At 34.5% G+C, this 20,891-nt stretch overlaps 1 protein-coding gene across 1 annotated transcript; it reads right to left on the reverse strand.

Moving 5' to 3' along the window:
• Positions 1–1,964: 1,964 nt before the first annotated feature.
• LOC109179836 lies at positions 1,965–13,772 on the reverse strand. The gene is made up of 11 exons (XM_019329315.1): positions 13,479–13,772; positions 4,381–4,516; positions 4,245–4,277; positions 4,064–4,160; positions 3,849–3,973; positions 3,620–3,704; positions 3,190–3,322; positions 2,808–3,092; positions 2,485–2,718; positions 2,233–2,405; positions 1,965–2,001 (listed from the first exon to the last, which is right to left on the reverse strand). The coding sequence occupies exons 1-11, from the start codon at positions 13,770–13,772 to the stop codon at positions 1,965–1,967; spliced, it is 1,632 nt and encodes a 543-aa protein (XP_019184860.1).
• Positions 13,773–20,891: the final 7,119 nt, after the last annotated feature.

A 20,891-nucleotide genomic window follows, 5' to 3' on the forward strand; every position in this document is an offset into this window, starting at 1 on the left:
GTTTAGATAAGTTGTAAGAACATTGAACACATACATTTATTATTTGATTCTACTAATCTTCAATTCTCTGTTATGCTAGTGTATCATTTTCCTCTTATTAAATATTGACGGTAAATATGTTAACGGAAATATAATATAAAGTAACGAATAAGAAAGTAACAATAGTGGTATTGCCTTTTGTCTCAGTATAGAAAGTACAGTGTGTCCCCCGCTCAGCTGAGGGAAGTTCTATTTATGCTAGGTCCTAACGGTAACAACATGAAGAGACATCCTTGGGGAGCTGAGCTAACGGCAAGAATATGAAGAGTCATGAATGAGGCGTTGAGGCTTTAACTCTCTCTCATCAATGGTGGCATCAAAGGTGGCTTCAATGACAATAAAGGTGACACATGTTGGAATTCTAACCGTTGGAGTTCTGCCCGTTGGGTTCCCATGTGATGCTGAGTCAGATGCTCATTTGTGATCCGGGTCGGGTGTCAGCCCTATTATCCTGTCAAATATTCTGAACACAAATTCTAACCAATTTTTTTTTTTTTTTTTTTTGTTATTCTTCTTAGAATGAAATAATCCAAGCTCTGGAGTAATTGAAGAGCAGCAAGCAGAAAATAACCCATCAATAAAAGACAACTAAAAGCAATATGGTCATATAAGCAAATAGGTTAAGACTTTATCTTTACTTGCCTATCTTTAGATTAGTTTGTATGCATTTACTTGCATAGTTTGTAAGTTTGTTCACTTTACTTTGTAAGGCAATAGACACATTGAATAAACAAAGACTTTTTTCAACAAATGGTCCTCTACTTCTTTGATATCTGGATCAGTATAACAGTAATGCAAAAAGTAATTAACATTACTTTGTTTGACTTTGGTGCATTGTTTGGTTCTATATAAGTATAGAACTCAGTAATGTTAACACAGTAATGTTAATTACTTTTTTTTTTCTCTTTGGTTAAAACTGGTAACATGTTCTTGTATATATCATAATATTCTTTAAATGTTTTTTATTGGAAGCAACAACTTTGTTTTATTAATAATAGACACATTGAGTAAAATGTCTTTGTTCAACAAATGATCCTCGAATATCGACCCACTTCATATATTTTTATTTCTAGTGTCTTTGATATCTGGACTTTGGTGCATTGTTTTATTCTATATCAGTATAGAAGTCCGATTTGTGTATGATCAAATTATTTTTCTAATTAAAGGAGATTCTCATTTTTTTAGTTAACACAGTAATTTAAATTACTTTTTTTTTTCTCTTTGGTTAAAACTGGTATAATGTTCTTCTATATATCATAATATTCTTTAAATGTTTTTTATTGGAAGAAACAACTTTGTTTTATTAATAATAGACACATTGAATAAAATGTCTTTGTTCAACAAATGGTCCTCGAGTATCGACCCAGTTAATCTATTTGTATTTCTATTGTCTTTGATATCTGGAATTTGGTGCATTGTTTTATTCTATATGAGTATAGAAGTCAGATTTGTGTAGGATCAAATCATTTTTCTGATTAAAGCAGATTGTTGGTTTTTTAGTTAACACAGTAATGTAAATTACTTTACAAATATTGAATTTAGTTGCTGTTATCTAATTTCTTTTTAAATGTGCTAGAAAACTTTGATGGATACCAGCTTGGACATCAGGTGCTTTGGAGAGTTGCAAACAGAGTAAAAGAAGATTTTGCAAATAGGTAATTGGAACTAACTCTATTTTTAGGCACAATGTATTTAGATATATAAAGTCTTAGAATTGGAATATTATTTGCAAATAAGTTTGGAATATCACTTACAAATAAGTGTCATCATTAAATATTCTTAGTAACTTACATATATACTATGTTATAGTAGTAGTCTAACATGTAATTGAACCTATAAAAAAACACAACTACAAAGTCTAAGTTTCTTGCCAAACTATTTCCATCCTGTCTGTCTTTTAAAACCTTGGCCACCTGGCATCCTTGCTAAACTTGGACACCTTTCATCCTTAATCTGAATAACCTGAAAGGAAGATTAGAAAAACTGCAAAACAGGTTCTAATAGCAGTAGATACACCAATGTATTGTACTAAACAGTTAGGCAATCACTAAAAAAAATTAGATAAAAGTTATAATACATCCCAAAAACTAAAATATAATAAATGTCACACAACAGTATTAGGAAAAGTAAAGTAAATATGTCTGGATAGCATCAGACTAACAACAATCACTTTCAACCATCAATCTCAATTACAATTTTTCCTTTTTGATTTCTGAGTCATTCAACTTCTTCCTACTTTTGAATGATGAAAATTCATCCAAAAGTGACCTTTTAATAGCCCCAGAGTGTTCAGCATTGTCTTCTCCTTCCTTTTGCGAGGGCTGGACAGTGGCATGACTATTCACTTCAACTCCAATCGAGTCTTTCTGTTATTAAGAAAAGCAGAAAACCCTATTAGTAACCATTATTAAAAAAATCATAGAGTTTAGGGTTTCAAATTCTTACTCCAGAAATTGCATCGGTGTTAGTTTCCTCCTCAATCATCCTAGAGATTAAGTCTTGCTCTTGATGCTCCACAAACCTGTCAGCATAGGTTTGAAGCAAGTGCTCATCCCTTACAACCCTAACAACATTGAATGGGTAATTGGGACCCATCTTTTGAGCCAGTTTGAAGTTGATCTTAAACAGCATCTTCATTCCAACTATAGCATCCAACTCAGGTGGCACTTCAACATCAAGCTGTTTAAGTAGATGATAAATAACATAATTAAAAACATAGAAAATACAGTATAGGGAAAAAATGGTGAGAGCCAATTAGAAGAATTTACATCCTTGTATTTTGCATACAAAATAGAGGCAGGAATACCCACAAGCTCTGCCACTTCTCTATCCCAAAGCAACATTGGAGCATCTCCAGATTTGTCAAGAGCAATAACAACTACTTTGTATCTAACTGTACCCGTCATACAAGTCTTTTTACACTTAGTACAAAAAAGGGTTCCTTCCTGTTCTTTTAGTTTCTTATTACATCCAAGTTTCAGGCATGATAAGTAGTACCAACCATCCTCAAAATCTAACCCAAGAATCTCAGCAGCAACATAGTAGTCCCCATCCTATAGTATACAAATAATTTTATAAGTATATATAGCACTTAACAAAATCAGTTACATCAAATAAAAGAAAGAATTGCTAGCTTAGTGTGTGGATTACCTCTTTCACCTTCTTAATATCATGGCAGTTAGTGACAATAACAGAACCATTAGTAAACTCACTAATGCCTGTAGAGTTGGAATGTAGTGTGCCAGTACTAAGACTCCTCATTGGAGTACCTTCAGCTTTCAAGCTTCAAAAACATTAGAAAGTTGGTTACATGTGTTTAAATAACCTAACAACAATACAGTAGACAACATTTAAAATAGCTATCTTATTTTTTGATTGGTAGTTTAGTAAAGTTTAAGAAATGCATACACTGTACAGCATGGTACTTCAATATATATACACAGTACAGTGTATTTTTTTTTTATCCAGTACACAGATGTTAAAAAAAAATATACAGCTTGTCTAAAATCATAAGTACAAAGTAGAGCATACATTAATAAAGATAAAAAAAAAATAGGAGAAATATAAAAGAATAATTTACTTTAACTTAAACTCTTTAAATTCTTCCCAATCCTCATTAAACCACAACTTCGTAGCATCATACGAACTGGTTATTCTCACTTCACCTAAAAAATGTATAAAATAGATGCATGTATTTTTAGATACTATGTTTTTAGAAAATAGAGGATCATGTGTTAAACAATCCATAATAAAAAGCAAAAAGGTGGATTGATCAATAGATTAGAAGAGAAAACAGTAGAGAAACTCACCACCCACAACCTTCGCCCTACAGCATTGAATGACAACAATCAGTGGTTCTTTCGAATCACTATTGTAAAAAGGCATCAGGAAAGAAACATGTTCATTCCAGAGTGTACACGTCATGGTGTTCTCACTGGATTAGAAACAGAAAAAAACAGAAAAGTATGAAAAAAAAAAGTGCATCATTTTCTAATGTAATCAAAGTTCATTTACAAATACTTACGCATTGTCTTCAATTTGAAAGTTGATTAGTTTGGTGTCCTTCCCCCCTATAATCTTGTCCACAGGATTGTAAATCTCAATTGCCCTTCCAATAACATCTGCAAAATGAACAAAATATTAGCAAGAACTACTAAAAGTAGAATAAAGAAGATATTAGCAGTTAGGAAAGGTAAAGTTAGTACCAATCAGCTCCTTGCCATTCACATCATCAGGATCTTTCAAAGCCAAAAAAACTCTTTAGTCTAAACATTTTGCAAGGAAAGCCATTAGAATGTATTTCCTTCACTTGTGTTCTGTAGTTAAATTTGAGCATGAAACCATGCTCTGTAATCTTGTAGACATAGTAGTTTGTAGAGGCCATGAAGTTCTTGATTTCAAAAACTTTCCCTTCCTTGATTGTATCTCTATACTTTCCAATGTCTTTTTTGATGATACTTGCATGAATGTAGTCTCCCTGCGAGAGCAATAACAAAAAATTATAGACAGCAAAACACACTAAGATTATTAGATAACATGGCATGAAAGTAGCTTAATTGAAAGACCATTACATTAGTAGATAAAATCAGATTAGCAAATAGATAAAAGTACCTCTTCATCATGGAATAATACTTCCATGCTCTTACTGGCCTGCCCCTCTCCCCTTTTTTCAGGAACTTCATATACACGTACTGCTCTCACTCATATTGCCTGGAGCTGGTGTTCCGGCTTAATGTTTTTGACAGCAGTGAACATGGAAGGCATGTTGAAACACAAAAAAATGCTTTCGAAAAGGTAGTAAAGTGATCTGAATTTCTGAAGTGTTTTTGCATGAAGAAGCCCGGTATTTATACATATTGAAAATTCAAAAGAACAAAGAGACCAGGAGCCAATGTTTTGGAAATCGCACATCTCAATTAATGTAAATTTGAATATTGCAACTCTGCATATTCTATGTAATCTATGTAATTCTTTCTTGTAGGCCGTATAAGTTCATTATGCTTTGTTGATATTAATAGTAATCATCTTGTTTACAATGCCAAAGAGTTCTACATTAATTGAACTCCTCGGGAACCAAGGATTGTATAATAATAAGAACGGCTAGGCATATTCCCAATGGGGAATCACATTACACGCTGAAAATAAAGAAACAATTAAATCGCGAATCAGGACTCCACCAAAACTGCGTCGTTTTCACTGGGCGGGAAACAATGATTGGCAAAACTTCTTGCTTTATTATAGAGTTAGATTACTATTATTATTATTATTGCTGTTACTATTATTATTATTATTATTATTATTATTATTATTATTGTTATTATTATTATTATTGTTATTATTATTATTATTATTATTATTATTATTTGTTATTGTTATTGTTATTGTTATTATTATTATTACTATTATTATTACTACTACTATTATTATTATTATTATTATTATTATTATTATTATTATTATTATTATTATTATTATTATGGCATTTCAGTCATTGTATCACTTATTCCCTTTCAATTCCATGCCTTATTACTGCATACCAAACACTGTAATTTGAATTTCTACTTTATTCCTACCTGCATACCAAACACTGTAATTTGAATTACTACTTTATTTTCACCTTATTCTTTCCCCACCGAATTACAATTACTTTTCCCCCCTAATTCCTTACTTCCAACCAAACACCCCCTTAGTGTTAGATCTTAAGCACAAACTCACGCAAATTAAGTACAAAACCCACGCACATTAAGCACAACCTCACGCACATTAAGCACAAAATCCACGCATTTTAAGTATTAACTCACAGACCTTAAGTTTCAACAACTACGGAAATTAAGCACAAACTCATGCACATTAAGTACAAAACCCACGCACACTAAGCACAACCTCACGCACATTAAGCACAAAATCCACGCACTTTAAGTATTAACTCACAGACCTTAAGTTTCAACAACTACTGACATTAATCACTAACCTCACACATATTAAGCACAAACCTTATACACATTAAGCACAAACTCTACTCACATTAAGAACAAATCTCACGCACCTTAAGCACAAAAGCCCACACTTTATGTTTTAACAACTACTCACATTAAGCACAACTCCACGCATATTAAGCACAGAACTCACGCACCTTACGCACAAGACTCACACATCTTATATACAAAACTCACGCATATTAATCACAGAACCGCTCACCTTAATTTTGACCTAGATGCAAAAATTAAAAAATTGCCACGGCATTTTTTTTAAAAAAAAATTTTGCAATCCTAGACGTTGATTTAAGGGAGATGAATGGCCTAGATTAAACTACACAACCGCACCTGGGCACCCTAACCGCACCAAAACCTAATTCTATAATATATATATATATATATATATATATATATATATATATATATATATATATATATATATATATATATATATATATATTATATAGTTGAGTTCAAATAAGGACAACAATATATAGAGGACTGTGCGGACAAATAATGGGCACACAATAAATTAATAGCAGGTACACAATTTAATACATAATGACACACAAAAATACATGTAAACATGAAGTTTTGAACCCAAGCTCTATTAATTAACAAATCTATGCACGAGACATACAAACTGTGGCATACGAATACAAGCTAATGGCACACACTACATCTGTTATCACAATCCTCTATAATATACGTGTCCTCATTTGAACATATATATATATATATATATATATATATATATATATATATATATATATATATATATATATATATATATATATATGATTATTTTCAAATACAAACCACCCTTAAAATACAAACTGTGTGCATGTAAGTATGTTAACGTCTGCACGAGCTAATCCCAGATATTGTTGGCAGTATGTCCCGTGTGCATGTAAGTATATTAATGTGTTCACGAGCTTTGATGGATTGTTGTGATTTTTTTCTCCTACGCGCTGTGTGCATGTAAGTATATTAATGTGTGCACAAGCGTTGATAGATGGTTGTGATTTTTCCTCCTACTATACGCGCTGTGTGCGTGTAAGTTGAGTAATTAATGGGTTAGAAAATACTTAATTGGACATCGTCGTGAATGGAAAAACCACGTACTGGACAAGGATATCACTTTCAATTCTTTTCTTTCTATAATTTTTCTTATCACAAGAAGACTGGTAAATTAAAATTTTGACAAATAAAAATCCTCAACCAATATATTATATTTAAGAGAGTAAAACGTTAAATAATATATAGATAACATTGAACCATATTATTATTTTAGCCACTGACTTGGATTGAATCTTTTTTTTTTTAAAATGGTAAAAGTGGTAAAATTTAATGTGAAAATTTTACCATAATGGAGAAGTAAATTAATGCTTATTTTTAATAAATTTCATATAAAAATGGACCGTAATTTAGCCAAAGTTGGTAGTAATAAAATAAGAAAATATTAAATATACACAATACGGAATCTCAATCTCTTTAATATCATATTGTAAGAAGACTTTTATAATAAAATTCTAATTTGAGTTAGACTACTATCTCCAAATTAAAATAATAATAATAATAATAATAATAATAATAATAATAAGATCTTCAAATTAGAATTCTAACTATTGGGCGACTCCTTGAAAAGTGAGTCCAGCATCATGTCGTCGGAACGTAGCGTTGAGCAAGTATAAAGAAATAAAGTTGCAAATTAGCTATTGACTATACTTTTGATATAGTGGAAATTAAATCTGCTTTTAGTTTCATATTTGTATATGGGATCGCGGCCTTTTTCTTTTTTTTTTTTTTCTTTTGTTTTTCTCTTTTATTTTTTCTTCTCTCAAAATGTTGAATCCTCAACCCTATGGGCTCTTTTGTTTTTTAAGTGCATTAGTGGTAGATAGGATGATGATGAATATAGGGACGACTATGAAATGTAAAGAACCTTTCTTAAATTTCTTATCAAATTCCCTCAATTTCTCTTAAATTTCATTAATTTACAGCAAAAATTACATATCCAGAAATTCTAAACCCCCACCATCAAAGATCAAACCTATAATTAAACATACCTAATTCTTTAGTCATGATTGAAAAGAAAACATGCCCAATCATCCTTCCCGGTTATGTTGGTTATTTTTAGAGTCTAAACTGAATATATAATTTTCACTATAATTTCAATTTAAAATTGGAATTCACTCTATATTTCTTTTAATTTTAAGTAAAGAATGATAATTTAATCCAAGTCAATGGTCAATAATTGAGAGGACAAATATTTGGACATTTCTAATTGTTGCTTTTTCACATGCCCTATCCATGAATCTAAACCACAAACATTGTATATATTATTCTTTATAACCGTGTGGAATAGTGAATGTTAAAGATGGGTCAATTTATCCACATTGACACACTCACTATCTAGTTACAGATGTGGTATGATAAAATCATGTGTGAGTATAGCTTCTCGTGCGGTTCTGCGGTTAGATCTGAGCCATTGATCAAATCGAGATCAACGGTTCAAATCAATTTAAAAAAAACGCGTGTCTGGAAAGAAAGAAGCATAAGTTAAGAATGGTGCACCTTAAGTGATAGAAACACGCACCTTTAGTGTTAGATCTTAAGCACAAACTCACGCACATTAAGTACAAAACTCACACACATTACTCACAAACCAACGCACTTTAAGTATTAACTCACAGACCTTAAGTTTCAACAACTACTGACATTAAGTACAAACTCACGCACATTAAGTACAAAACCCACGCACATTAAGCACAACCTCACGCACATTAAGCACAAAACCCACGCACTTTAAGTATTAACTCACAGACCTTAAGTTTCAACAACTACTGACATTAATCACTAACCTCACACACACATTAAGCACAAACTTTACGCACATTAAGCACAAACTCCACTCACATTAAGAACAAATCTCACGCACCTTAAGCTCAAAAATCCACACTTTAAGTTGTAACAACTACTCACATTAACCACAACTCCACACATATTAAGCACAAAACTCGTGCACCTTACGCACAAGACTCACACATCTTTTATACAAAACTCATGCATATTAATCACAGAACCGCTCACCATAATTTTGACCTAAATGAAAAAATTACAAAATTGCCACCGCAATTTTTTTTTTAAATTTTGATAATCCTGATCGTTGATTTAAGCGAGATGAACGGCCCAGATTAAATCGCACAACCGCACCTGGGCACCCTAACTGCACCAAAACCTAATTATATATATATATATATATATATATATATATATATATATATATATATATATATAGTGAAAGGTTCCCGTGCGGTTGTGCGGTTATTAATGTGCGTGAGATTTGTACTCAATGTGCGTGAGTGTTGTGTCTAATGTGCCTGAGATTTGTACTTAATGTGCGTGAATGTGTAAAATACAGTCGAAAATATGGATATCAGCTTCTTCCGCATCCCCAGTAGCCATTGCCCCCACCCTGATGATGATGATGCAGAGGCGAGCTATGGTGATTGAGAATTATGAGAATAATACAACAGAAATCCACACTTAGCTAGTGTGCAAATTTTGCTGTGCGTGCATCATATATATAAACATTCAACTGTACTGAAGGTAGTTGATAATCCAGAATCCATGGACCAATTGAAGGAAGAAGTAACAAGAAGCTTGGGCGTTAATGTGCGTGAGTTTTCTGTTCTGCTTCTTTCTGAGCTCGTAATTCTGAACTACTCACACACATTAAGCAAAAATCTCACGCATATTAAGCACAATACTCAGGCACATTAAGTACAAAACTCACGCATATTAACATCACGCACATTAATCCACCACACAACCGCACGGGAAGCAACAAATGCACCTGATCCCTTCCCTATATATATATATATATATATATATATATATATATATATATATATATATATATATATATATATATATATATATATGGTTGAGTTCAAATGAGGACAACAATATATAGAGGACTGTGCGGATAAATAATGGGCACACAATAAATTAATAGCAGACACACAATTTAATACATAATGGCACACAAGAATACATGTAAACATCAGGTTTTGAACCCAGGTTCTATTAATTAACAAATCTATGCACGAGACAAACAAACTGTGGCACACGAATACATTCAGCCATGCACACGACATACAGGCTAATGGCACGCACTACATCTGTCATCATAGTCTTCTATAATATACTTGTCCTCATTTGGACTCAACTATATATATATATATATATATATATATATATATATATATATATATATATATATATATATATATATATATATATATATATATATATATATATATATATATATGCGAATGCTCCGCCCAGGCGCGAAATAGGAATGGATTCTGTCCATCCACGTGTCCAGATCTAATGGATGAGAAACACTAATTTTTTTTAAAAAAATACGGTGGCATTTTCGTAAATAATTAAACATCGAAGTGCAAGTAAAATGTATTACAAGTGCATGTAAAATGTATTATAGGTGCAAGTAAAAACTTACACTTAGCATCAATATGTAGTTGCACCTATAGTTCTAAGTAGTTGCACCTATATTTCTAAGTAGTTGCACACATAGTTATAAGTAGTTGCACCTATGTGTATGAATGTTTGCAAGTGATTTTCAGGGGTATTACACTATTACTACCCGCTGAACTCAGATCAATGAATGTGAACAAGGAAAAATTACATGCACTAATAGGTGAAAGTAGGTGCACCTATAGTTATAAGTAGTTGCACCGATAATTATAAATAGTTGCACCTATAGTTATAAACACACCCAGGTGCATGAATGTTTGCGGAAAGTGAATGCTAACAAGGCAAAATTACATGCACTTATAGGTGAAAGTAGGTGCACTTCTAAGTGATTTTACTTGCACTTCGAAGTTCAATTATTTACGAAAATGCCATCGCGTTTTTTTAAGTTATTAGATCTGTACACGTGTTGCACGCTGATTCGTTCGCATATTCCTTTCTGGACACTTATTCGCACCTGAGTGAATCCCTATATATATATATATATATATATATATATATATATATATATATATATATATATATATATATATATATATGATTATTTTCAAATACAAACCCCCATTAAAATACAAACTGTGTGCGTGTAAGTATGTTAATGTCTGCACGAGGTAATCCCAGATATTGTTGGCAGTATGCCCCGTGTGCATGTAAGTATGTTAATTTGTTCACGAGCTTTTATGTATAGTTGTGATTTTTTCCTCCTACGCGCTGTGTGCATGTAAGTATGTTAATATGTGCGCGAGCTTTGATAGATGGTTGTGATTTTTCCTCCTACTATACGCGCTGTGTGCATGTAAATTGAGTAATTAATGGGTTAGAAAATACTTAATTGGACATTGTCGTGAATGGAAAAACCAAGTACTGGACAAGGATATCCCTTTCAATTCTTTTCTTTCTATAATTTTTCTTATCACAAGAAGACTGGTAAATTAAAAGTTTGACAAATAAAAATCCTCAACCAATATATTATATTTAAGAGATAAAACGTTAAATAATATATAGACAACATTGAACCATATTATTTTTTTAGCCACTGACTTGGATTGAATCTTTTTTAAAAATGGTAAAAGTGGTAAATTTTAATGTGAAAATTTTACCATAATGGAGAAGTAAATTAACGCTTATTTTTAATAAATTTCATATAAAAATGGACCGTAATTTAGCCAAAGTTGGTAGTAAGAAAATAAGAAAATATTAAATATACACAATACGGAATCTCAATCTCTTTAATATCATATTGTAAGAAGACTTTTATAATAAAATTCTAATTTGAGTTAGACTACTATCTCCAAATAATAATAATAATAATAATAATAATAATAATAATAATAATAATAATAATAATAATAATAATAATAATAATACGATCTTCAAATTCGATTTCTAATTATTGGTCGACTCCTTGAAAAGTGAGTCCAGCATTATCATGTCATCGGAACGTAGCGTTGAGCAAGTATAAGGAAATTAAGTTGCAAATTAGATATTGATTATATTTTTGATATAGTGGAAATTAAATCTGCTTTTAGTTTCATATTTGTATTTGGGATCCGTGCCTTTTTTTTTTTCTTTTTTTTTTTCTTTCAAAAGGTTGAATTCTCAATCCTAAGGGCTCTTTTGTTTTTTAAGTGCATTAGTGGTAGATAAGATGATGAAGAATATAGGGACAACTATAAAATGTAAAGAACCTTTCTCAAATTTCTTATCAAATTCCCTCAATTTCTCTTAAATTTCATTAATTTACAGCAAAAATTACATATCCAAAAATTCTAAACCACCATCATCGAAGATCAAACCTATAATTAAACATACCTAATTTTTTTGTCATGATTGAAAAGAAAACATGCCCAATCATCGATCCTTCCCGGTTATGTTGGTTATTTTTAGAGTCTAAACTGAATATAAAATTTTCACTATAATTTCAAATTAAAATTGGAATTCACTCTATATTTCTTTTAATTTTAAGTAAAGAATGATAATTTAATCCAAGACAATGGTCAATAATTGAGAGGACAAATATTTGGACATTTCTAATTGTTTCTTTTTCACATGCCCTATCCGTGAATCTAAAGCACAAACATTGAATATATTATTCTTTATAACCGTGTGGAATAGTGAATGTTAAAGATGGGTCAATTTATCCACATTGACACACTCACTATCTAGTTACATATGTGGGATGATAAATTCAGGTGCGGGTATAGCTTCTTGTGCGATTTTGCGGTTAGATCTGAGCCAGTGATCAAATCGAGATCAACGGCTCAAATCAATTAAAAAAAACGCGTGTCTGGAGGAAAGAAGCATAAGTTAAGAATGCTGCACCTTAAGTGATAGAAACACGCACCTTTAGTGTTAGATCTTAAGCACAAACTCGCGCACATTAAGTACAAAACCCACGCACATTAAGCACAACCTCACGCACATTAAGCACAAAACCAACGCACTTTAAGTATTACCTCACAGACCTTAAGTTTCAATAACTACTGACATTAAGTACAAACTCACGCACATTAAGTACAACACCCACACATATTAAGCACAACCTCACGCACATTAAGCACAAAACTCACGCACTTTAAGTGGACGCAGACCTCTCGGGGCGGTCTCGGCCGACCTCTCGAGGAGGTTTCAACCAACCTCTCGAGGAGGTGTCGGCCGACCTCTCGAGGAGGTCTCGGCCGACCTCTCGAGGAGGTCTCGACCAACCTCTCGAGGAGGTCTCGACCGACCTCTCGGGGAGGTCTCGGCCGACCTCTTGAGGAGGTGGACGCCGACCTCTCGAAGAGGTCTCGGCTGACATCTCAAGGAGGTCTTGGCCGACCTCTCGAAGAGGTCTCGGCCGACCTCTCGTTGAGGTCTCGGCTGCCCTCTCGAAGAGGTCTCGGCCGCCCTCTTGATGAATACCTCGGAGTCCTTGAATTGAAGCTTGACATGGCTGCCTCCAAAGCCCACCTCGGAGTCCTTGTAGCTCGACACGGCTGCCTTCAAAGCCTCCTCATGCGCCTGGCGCTCCCGCTCATGGCTGGCAATCAACTTGGCATTCTTGCCCTCCAACACCGCAGGCTTGCTCCCCATGGCCTTGTGCGCCGCCTCCAACTCTTTGCGAGCCCTCATCTCGGCCCCCAGCTGCGCCTGAAGGGTCCCCACCACGCTCTCCATGGACGCCGCTCGGGCAACATCTTGCACAACAACAAGCATAGACGAAGGATAAAGCGTTAAAACACGAGGGGGGTCCGTAATTATCAAGCGACTTTGGTACTCTCTTGGGCTGACGACTTCTCGCAGCCCCGAGAGTGGGAGACTGACGATGGAATAATTACGGAATGGACCAGGAGCGAAGAAATATGGAGCGGATCACACCCGACACCGAGTGGACTACGCACGCGGACGGACAGACCATGGAGGGGTCTACCTCCCCGGGGTCCTCGACTACTACCACGGGGTCCTCGGCTACTATCCCGGGTCCCTGGCTACTGTGCACACGGAGTGACGAACCACCCCTAGGTCGGCCAACATGGGTTTGGCACCCTGGGGTCGGCCAACATGGGCTCGGCATCCCGGGGTCAGCCCGGCCAAGCTCCGGGCTCGGCCAAGACGGGGTCCCCGCGTTGTTCGAGTCGTGCGGCGGCAGTTGCGACTCCTCCTGCGTACCCCGGGCCGCACTTTGGACTCGGTCCCGAGCTAGGACTCAGTCAAAGTGCCAGATCCAACCACCCCCCGGTTTAGGGGGAGTGGTTGAAGGTTTGTTGCATATAAAAACCCCTCACCTTGTCCTAACAAGGGACACTTGATCTTCTACCTTCTTACAATACTTGTACTGTTATTACACGTTTCGAATCTCTGTAATAGCACTATACACTCAATTAATATAATATTTATCATTTCATTTTTCGTTCGTCATATTCAATCATATATACGGGTTGTATAATCCGTACCCCGGGTTCATATAATCCATATATATATATATATATATATATATATATATATATATATATATATATATATATATATATATATATATATATATATATATAGAAAGGATCAGGTGCATTTGAGGTTTCCCGCGTGGTTGTGCTGGTGGACGTACGTTAAGCATTAATTTGACGCACTTAAACTACAGAACAGTACAACACACGCACATTAAGCACATAAACACAACACCTTCAGAAAAAAACCTCACGCATGTTAAGCACAAGCCTCACGCATGTTAAGTACAAGACTCACGCATGTTAAGCACAAGCTTCACGCATGTTAAGCACAAGAACACACGCACCTTAAGTTTTAAAAACAACTCACATTAAGTACACACTCACGCACATTAAGTACAAAACTCACACAACTTAAGCACAAGACTCACGCACATTAAGCATAAAACTCACGCACATTAAGCATAAAACTCATGCACTTTAAAGTTTCAACAACAACTCACATTAAGTACACACTCACGCACATTAAGCACAAAACTCACGCACATTACGCACAGGACTCACGCACATTAAGTACAAAACTCACGCACATTAAGCATTACACACTCACGCACATTAAGCACAAGACTCACTCACATTAAGTACAAAATTCGCGCACATTAATCACCCGCACAACCACACGGGAAACACTTAAATGCACCTGAACCTGAACACACACACACACACACACACACACACACATATCTAAAAACATAAAAATCCCAATCAAAGTTATATCCTTCATTTATGTCCATATTTTTAATGTTAATCATTTTGTACATTGTGCTTTTAGAATTGTACTATATAATTTTTTGGACAAAAATACCCCTACCGTTATAACTTCCATCATTTTTCCCATTATTGTTACCATGCACATGCATCCACCATATATTTTCTTATATTCTTTTATAATAATAATATTTGTAGACATTATATATTGTATTATTATAATAAATAAATTTGATTTTATATAGATTTTAATTAGTAGGAATTTGTTAGTTATTTTTAAAAATATAAATATTGAGAATATGTTTTTGCGCATATTATATATATATATATATATATATATATATATATATATATATATATATATATATTAATCTTTTGTTTTATTAACAGATATATTTAGTGTATAAGCCCATGATTTTAAACGAATAATTTTGCTAATCAATAACTAATTTGTGATCCCGACAATACTTTCTTAACACATGCTGGTTTAGTCATTAATAGCAACTGAAATTATATTTTATTATTAGTTATGTCAAGAAAAAAAAGAGGGGAATTAGCAGATATATTATGTATAAGGTTACTTATGTTATATATATATATATATATATATATATATATATATATATATATATATATATATATATATATATATATATGAGGTTATTTGGTAAGCTTTATATATTATATATATATATACATATATCGAATTTAAGGTATTTATTTAAATAGGAATAAGGGTCAAATATGCCACTCAATTGCACACCAAAGTGCAATTAGGCCATTGAACTCAAAAAGAATGCAATTAAGCCATTGAACAATACAAAAATATGCAATTTAGCCCAAAATGACTTGTTTACCTAGAGTAGTAAGTTACCAATTTCAAAATTAATTTTTTAAAATAATTTTTAATAAATAAATAATTAAATTATTATTAAAAAAAAAAAAAAAAAAACAGAAACTTCCGGCCGGAGACGAATCGTCTCCGGCCGGCTACGTTTCCGTGGCCGGAGACGGACCTCCGTCTCCAGCCATGGAGACAAAGACCTTCGTCTCCATGGCCAGGGAGACGAAGGGACGGTCCCTTCGTCTCCCTGGCCATGGAGACGATTCGTCTCCATAGCCATGGAGACGAAGGTCTTTGTCTCCATGGCTGGAGACGGAGGTTCGTCTCCGGCCATGGAGACAAAGCCGGCCGGAGACGATTCGTCTCCGGCCGGCAGTTTCTGTTTTTTTTTTTTTTTTTTTTTTTTTTTTTTTTTTATTTTTAAATTTATTTATTTATTAATATTTTAATTATTTATTTATTAAAAGTTATTTTAAAAAATTAATTTTGAAATTGGTAACTTGCTACTCTAGGTAAACAAGTCATTTTGGGCTAAATTGCATGTTTTTGTGTTGTTCAATGGCTTAATTGCATTCTTTTTGAGTTCAATGGCCTAATTGCACTTTGGTGTGCAGTTGAGTTGCCTATTTGACCCTTATTCCTATTTAAATATGATTTAATTCTGTTAAGTATTGTAATCTTATATTGACTGATTTCAAATTTTAAATTAATTTTTTTTTTTTTTGTCTAAAATGAGCTGGAAAATGACACTTTTGTTTTAATATATTTATAGATATAGATAGATTAGGTAGAACTCTAGTCTTTTGAATATGTCAAGTTTGAGTAATCAATGGGTAAGAAAATAAGAACATAAATACTTTTATTCCACACTTTATCACTTGACTTGGTCGTCAATTCATGAAAACCACTGGACATGTCCATCTCCAATGAGTCTCCCTTTTCTTTATATAATTTTAATTTTAATTAGCACAAGAAGGGAAAATGCTAAATCTAATACCAAATTATACACCCAATTTTTATTCCAATCAAATGTTTAATTTAATTGAATGAAGAAAAAAGAATTAACAAAAATTATGATCTACCCTTTTTATTAGACAATCAAACCATGACACATAGTATATAGTAAAAATGGAGTAGGAAATAGAAACCGAACAATAAACTAAAATTTTAACTTAATAAAATGTTTGACCACTGGACAAAATATAATTACATTTTAAACAGTATAAACAATATTATTAAATCTCTCTCTTTCATTTGCAGTTTTATCTGCAGAAATGAAGCCATTTCCTCTCTTTTCTTTTTGCAGATGGGAGCAGGAATTCAAGAAGAATTTTACAAAGTTGCAGAAGTGGAGGAAGACAGTGCAGCCTTGCTATTTGAGCTGATCTGCACTATGGTTTAGTGTGGAAATAAGGCTCTCTTGGTTTATTTTCTTATGATGCTCTTAGCTCTATTTACTGTACTCGGTTTTGGCTGGGGGCTTACCTATCAAAGGGGGGCCCTTCTAGTTGATCCTAGCCTTGAAATGTCAATCTGGCTTGAGTTGGATTGGCTGAATCAGGGTGAGCTCCAAGTATGACATACACTTTGAGTTGGGAGTGTCTATGTGACACCCCGAAATCCGAATTCGATTAAGGGATTAATTAAGTAATTAATCCTATTTCAATTGGTAATTTAATTCCTAAAAATCCTGAAAATTCAATAGTCGGGGACTAGTAATTGACTAGTCAACCCCAAAGTCAATGTTGTACCTTAAGCTTTGTAAGGAGTTCCCTTGTTCCCTTACACCTCTTCATGTTAGTAAGGGTATTCATGACTTTTCACCTTGTGTTAGTATTGTAAGCTAACCTAGTAGAATACCCTCATTTCTCTCCTTACATTTTCCAAATTCTAGCTCTACCTTCTCTCTAAAAAGGTAGATAGCTTTTCTTCCAAGCCAAGTTGAAGCTTTGTCAAATCTTCAAGAGTTGTCTCCAAGATTCTATCTTTCATACATTTGAGCATCTAGGAGGGTAAGATCTATGTTCATCTTGTGTTTTTAGTGTTTTCTAAGGTGTCTTTCCTTAAAGATAGAATCTTTATGATCTTTTGGTTTGTGTTCTTGAAGTGGGTTTGGAAGGTGAGCTTTGTTAGAAGCTTGGTGAAGTGTTAAGTGAAGGTTTTTGTCTTCAAGAGGTAACCCATGCTCTACAAAATCTATTTTGCTTACCTATGTGATGAATAATTTCTTGGACTCTACATGGTTTTTTGCTATGAAATGTGAGTGTTTATGCATTGTCTGGTGAAAATGCATATCTAGAGCTTGTTATTAGGGTTCTTGTATGCCAATGCTTGGCTATTCCTTTGATTCAAGTCATTTTGTTGTATTTGGTGAGATTTGGCATGTTTTGGACTTGAATTTGAGCTTGGAGTTGAAAATCCCCGAAGGGATTATTTTGTTACAGGGTGTGTACCCGCGGGCGGAACGGCGGGTAGGGGTCCACCTGCCGCCCTACCCGCGGGGTACATGTGCCTCGTGGGTATGTACCCGCGGGCGGAACCGCGGGTAAGGGCTTACCCGTGAGTCCACCCGCGGGGTACAGTATATGGTGGTGTGGGAATTTGTTCCCCGTGATTCTTTTGACTCGGTATTTGGTCTTTTGACTTCCCGATGTTCTTTTGTGGAACTATTTGAGTGTCTTCTTGATGTTTCATATGTCTAGAACTATATGGTAGGGATCTATGTAGGTTTTGGTGTCTTGAATCGTGCTAAGTGTTCAACATTGTGTTTCGTTGAACCGTGATGGGTCTGGTGTGTTCTTCGGAACTACGTTTGGTTTACCCGTTTGATAAGCATGCTAGTTCGGTGTTTAAATGCTAGCGTGTGTTGTTTGTACCTTCCTATTGTTGATGATAACTTGTGTTATTCATCGTTGTTGTTGGACTGTGATCCATTCCTTGATTGAGTATGGTTTCATATCTTCGTTGTGATCCGTTGATTGATTCCTGTTGAGGTGTGATGTGTGTGTGGCTGTACCTGGATTGCACGATTTTGGTTTATGGGGCCTTAATCACCAAGGTACGGCAGTGGTCCTCGTGGTGGCCATGACGTGATTATGGAGTTTGTGACCTGTGTGTCGGGTTCACGTATTTCTTGGGAGGCATGTGTTACCGTGTGTGTGATCGGTACCCTCGTGTACTATGAAATTGGTGGTTTTGTTGGCGGTCGTTGGCGGATGGGGACGACGGTCCTCGGAGGGAAAAGGTTGGACTTGGTTGTACAGGGGTCCTGGAGGTAAAGGTTGGAACTAGACATAAGGTTGGGGGTAGCCATAAGGTTGGAACCGGGTATAAGGAAGACATATCAACTCGTGATGGGTGATGTCACGAGGGCTTGTGTAGCCGTTGTTGTGAGTTCTCTTCTTGTGATGTGTGTAATCACAAAGGCATGTGTTGCCTTTGGATGTGTCATCCCATGTTTTATGTGTTTCTTTCAGGTGATGTTTAGACGAGTGCTTGGTTTAGTACCAGCTAGTGTAGCTCCTCCCTTATGTTTTGTGACCTGTGAGCCAATTTAGACTTAGTACTTTGTGATGTTGGTTTTTAGATGTTGAACAATGCAGATGTTAGCCTGTGCGTTCACCCCTGGGTGAGCGTGGCATAACACCCCTTACTTCCAGTTTATATATATTTCTCATTCAGTCTTCCGCTGTGTTTGATGTTTTGGTTTAGATATCTGCATGTTTAAAGCTTTAAATAGCATGGAAATTAGGGGGTGTTACAGTCTAGAACAAGTGAGATCCTCTTAGGTTGTTTGGTTATAATGATTTTGGTTGAATAAAGAAAAGAGAAAGGGGGAGTTGAAAGCTTGAGGCTTAAAATTTTGAAGTTGAAGGAAAAAAAAATAGAAATAAAGGGGGGAAGGGATGATGAGAGTTGGTGGAACCATGGCTTAGGTCGAGACACTAAAGACTCCCCGAACTAAAACACAGTACGCTGTGCCGAGGGAGTTGATCCTTGGTGTAACACCCCACTTTTCTTAATCTTAATTACAATTCTAAAATCACAATTGATACAAATTAAGCAGCGGATAAACAACTTAATAAGCAAACTAGTGGCAAATGTCACCGCCACAACCACCACCCCATGGTGATTGCACATGCTAAGGATGGAACTAGAATAATAAAAGTAACTAACATTCATATTACTTAATCAAAAGTCATAAGGGGGAAAAACACCCCGATGTCTAATCATCAAACATAAGTCTACAAATCCATCAAAATAAACATCATGATAAAAGTACTAAGATTTTGGACTACTAGATCTACTAAGCTAGTCTAACTCGATCATCTCTCAAACGTTGCGGCCGCCTGAAAGGGGTTTTACAAAACAACACATAGACAAGTAGGAAAACACTCGTTAGCACGAAGCTAAGTATAAGTACACTCAACCCTGTAAAGTACTACAGTATATACATTGGAAAAACATTTGTTCTCAAACTCAAGCAAACAATCTCAACACATAAACAACTTTAGATACATCACATATTTTCTATATGCTCGCAACCTATAATATCAACATGCATGCCTCAAACATAAATAACTCATCAACATGAATATTCCATCACATATTTCTCATAACAAAACAGTTCATAAAGATCTCATACTATCAATCAATTTCATACTAACAACCAATACGAAATTATCATCATGCTTTCAAGATCACATCTTGCAATCTAGATATATACAAGATATCAAATGCAACTAAAGCAATCATGCTCAATATACAATCTTGGTTAAT

The sequence above is a fragment of the Ipomoea nil genome, unplaced genomic scaffold, assembly GCF_001879475.1.
Source record: "Ipomoea nil cultivar Tokyo-kokei standard unplaced genomic scaffold, Asagao_1.1 scaffold0980, whole genome shotgun sequence".
Taxonomy (NCBI): domain Eukaryota; kingdom Viridiplantae; phylum Streptophyta; class Magnoliopsida; order Solanales; family Convolvulaceae; genus Ipomoea; species Ipomoea nil.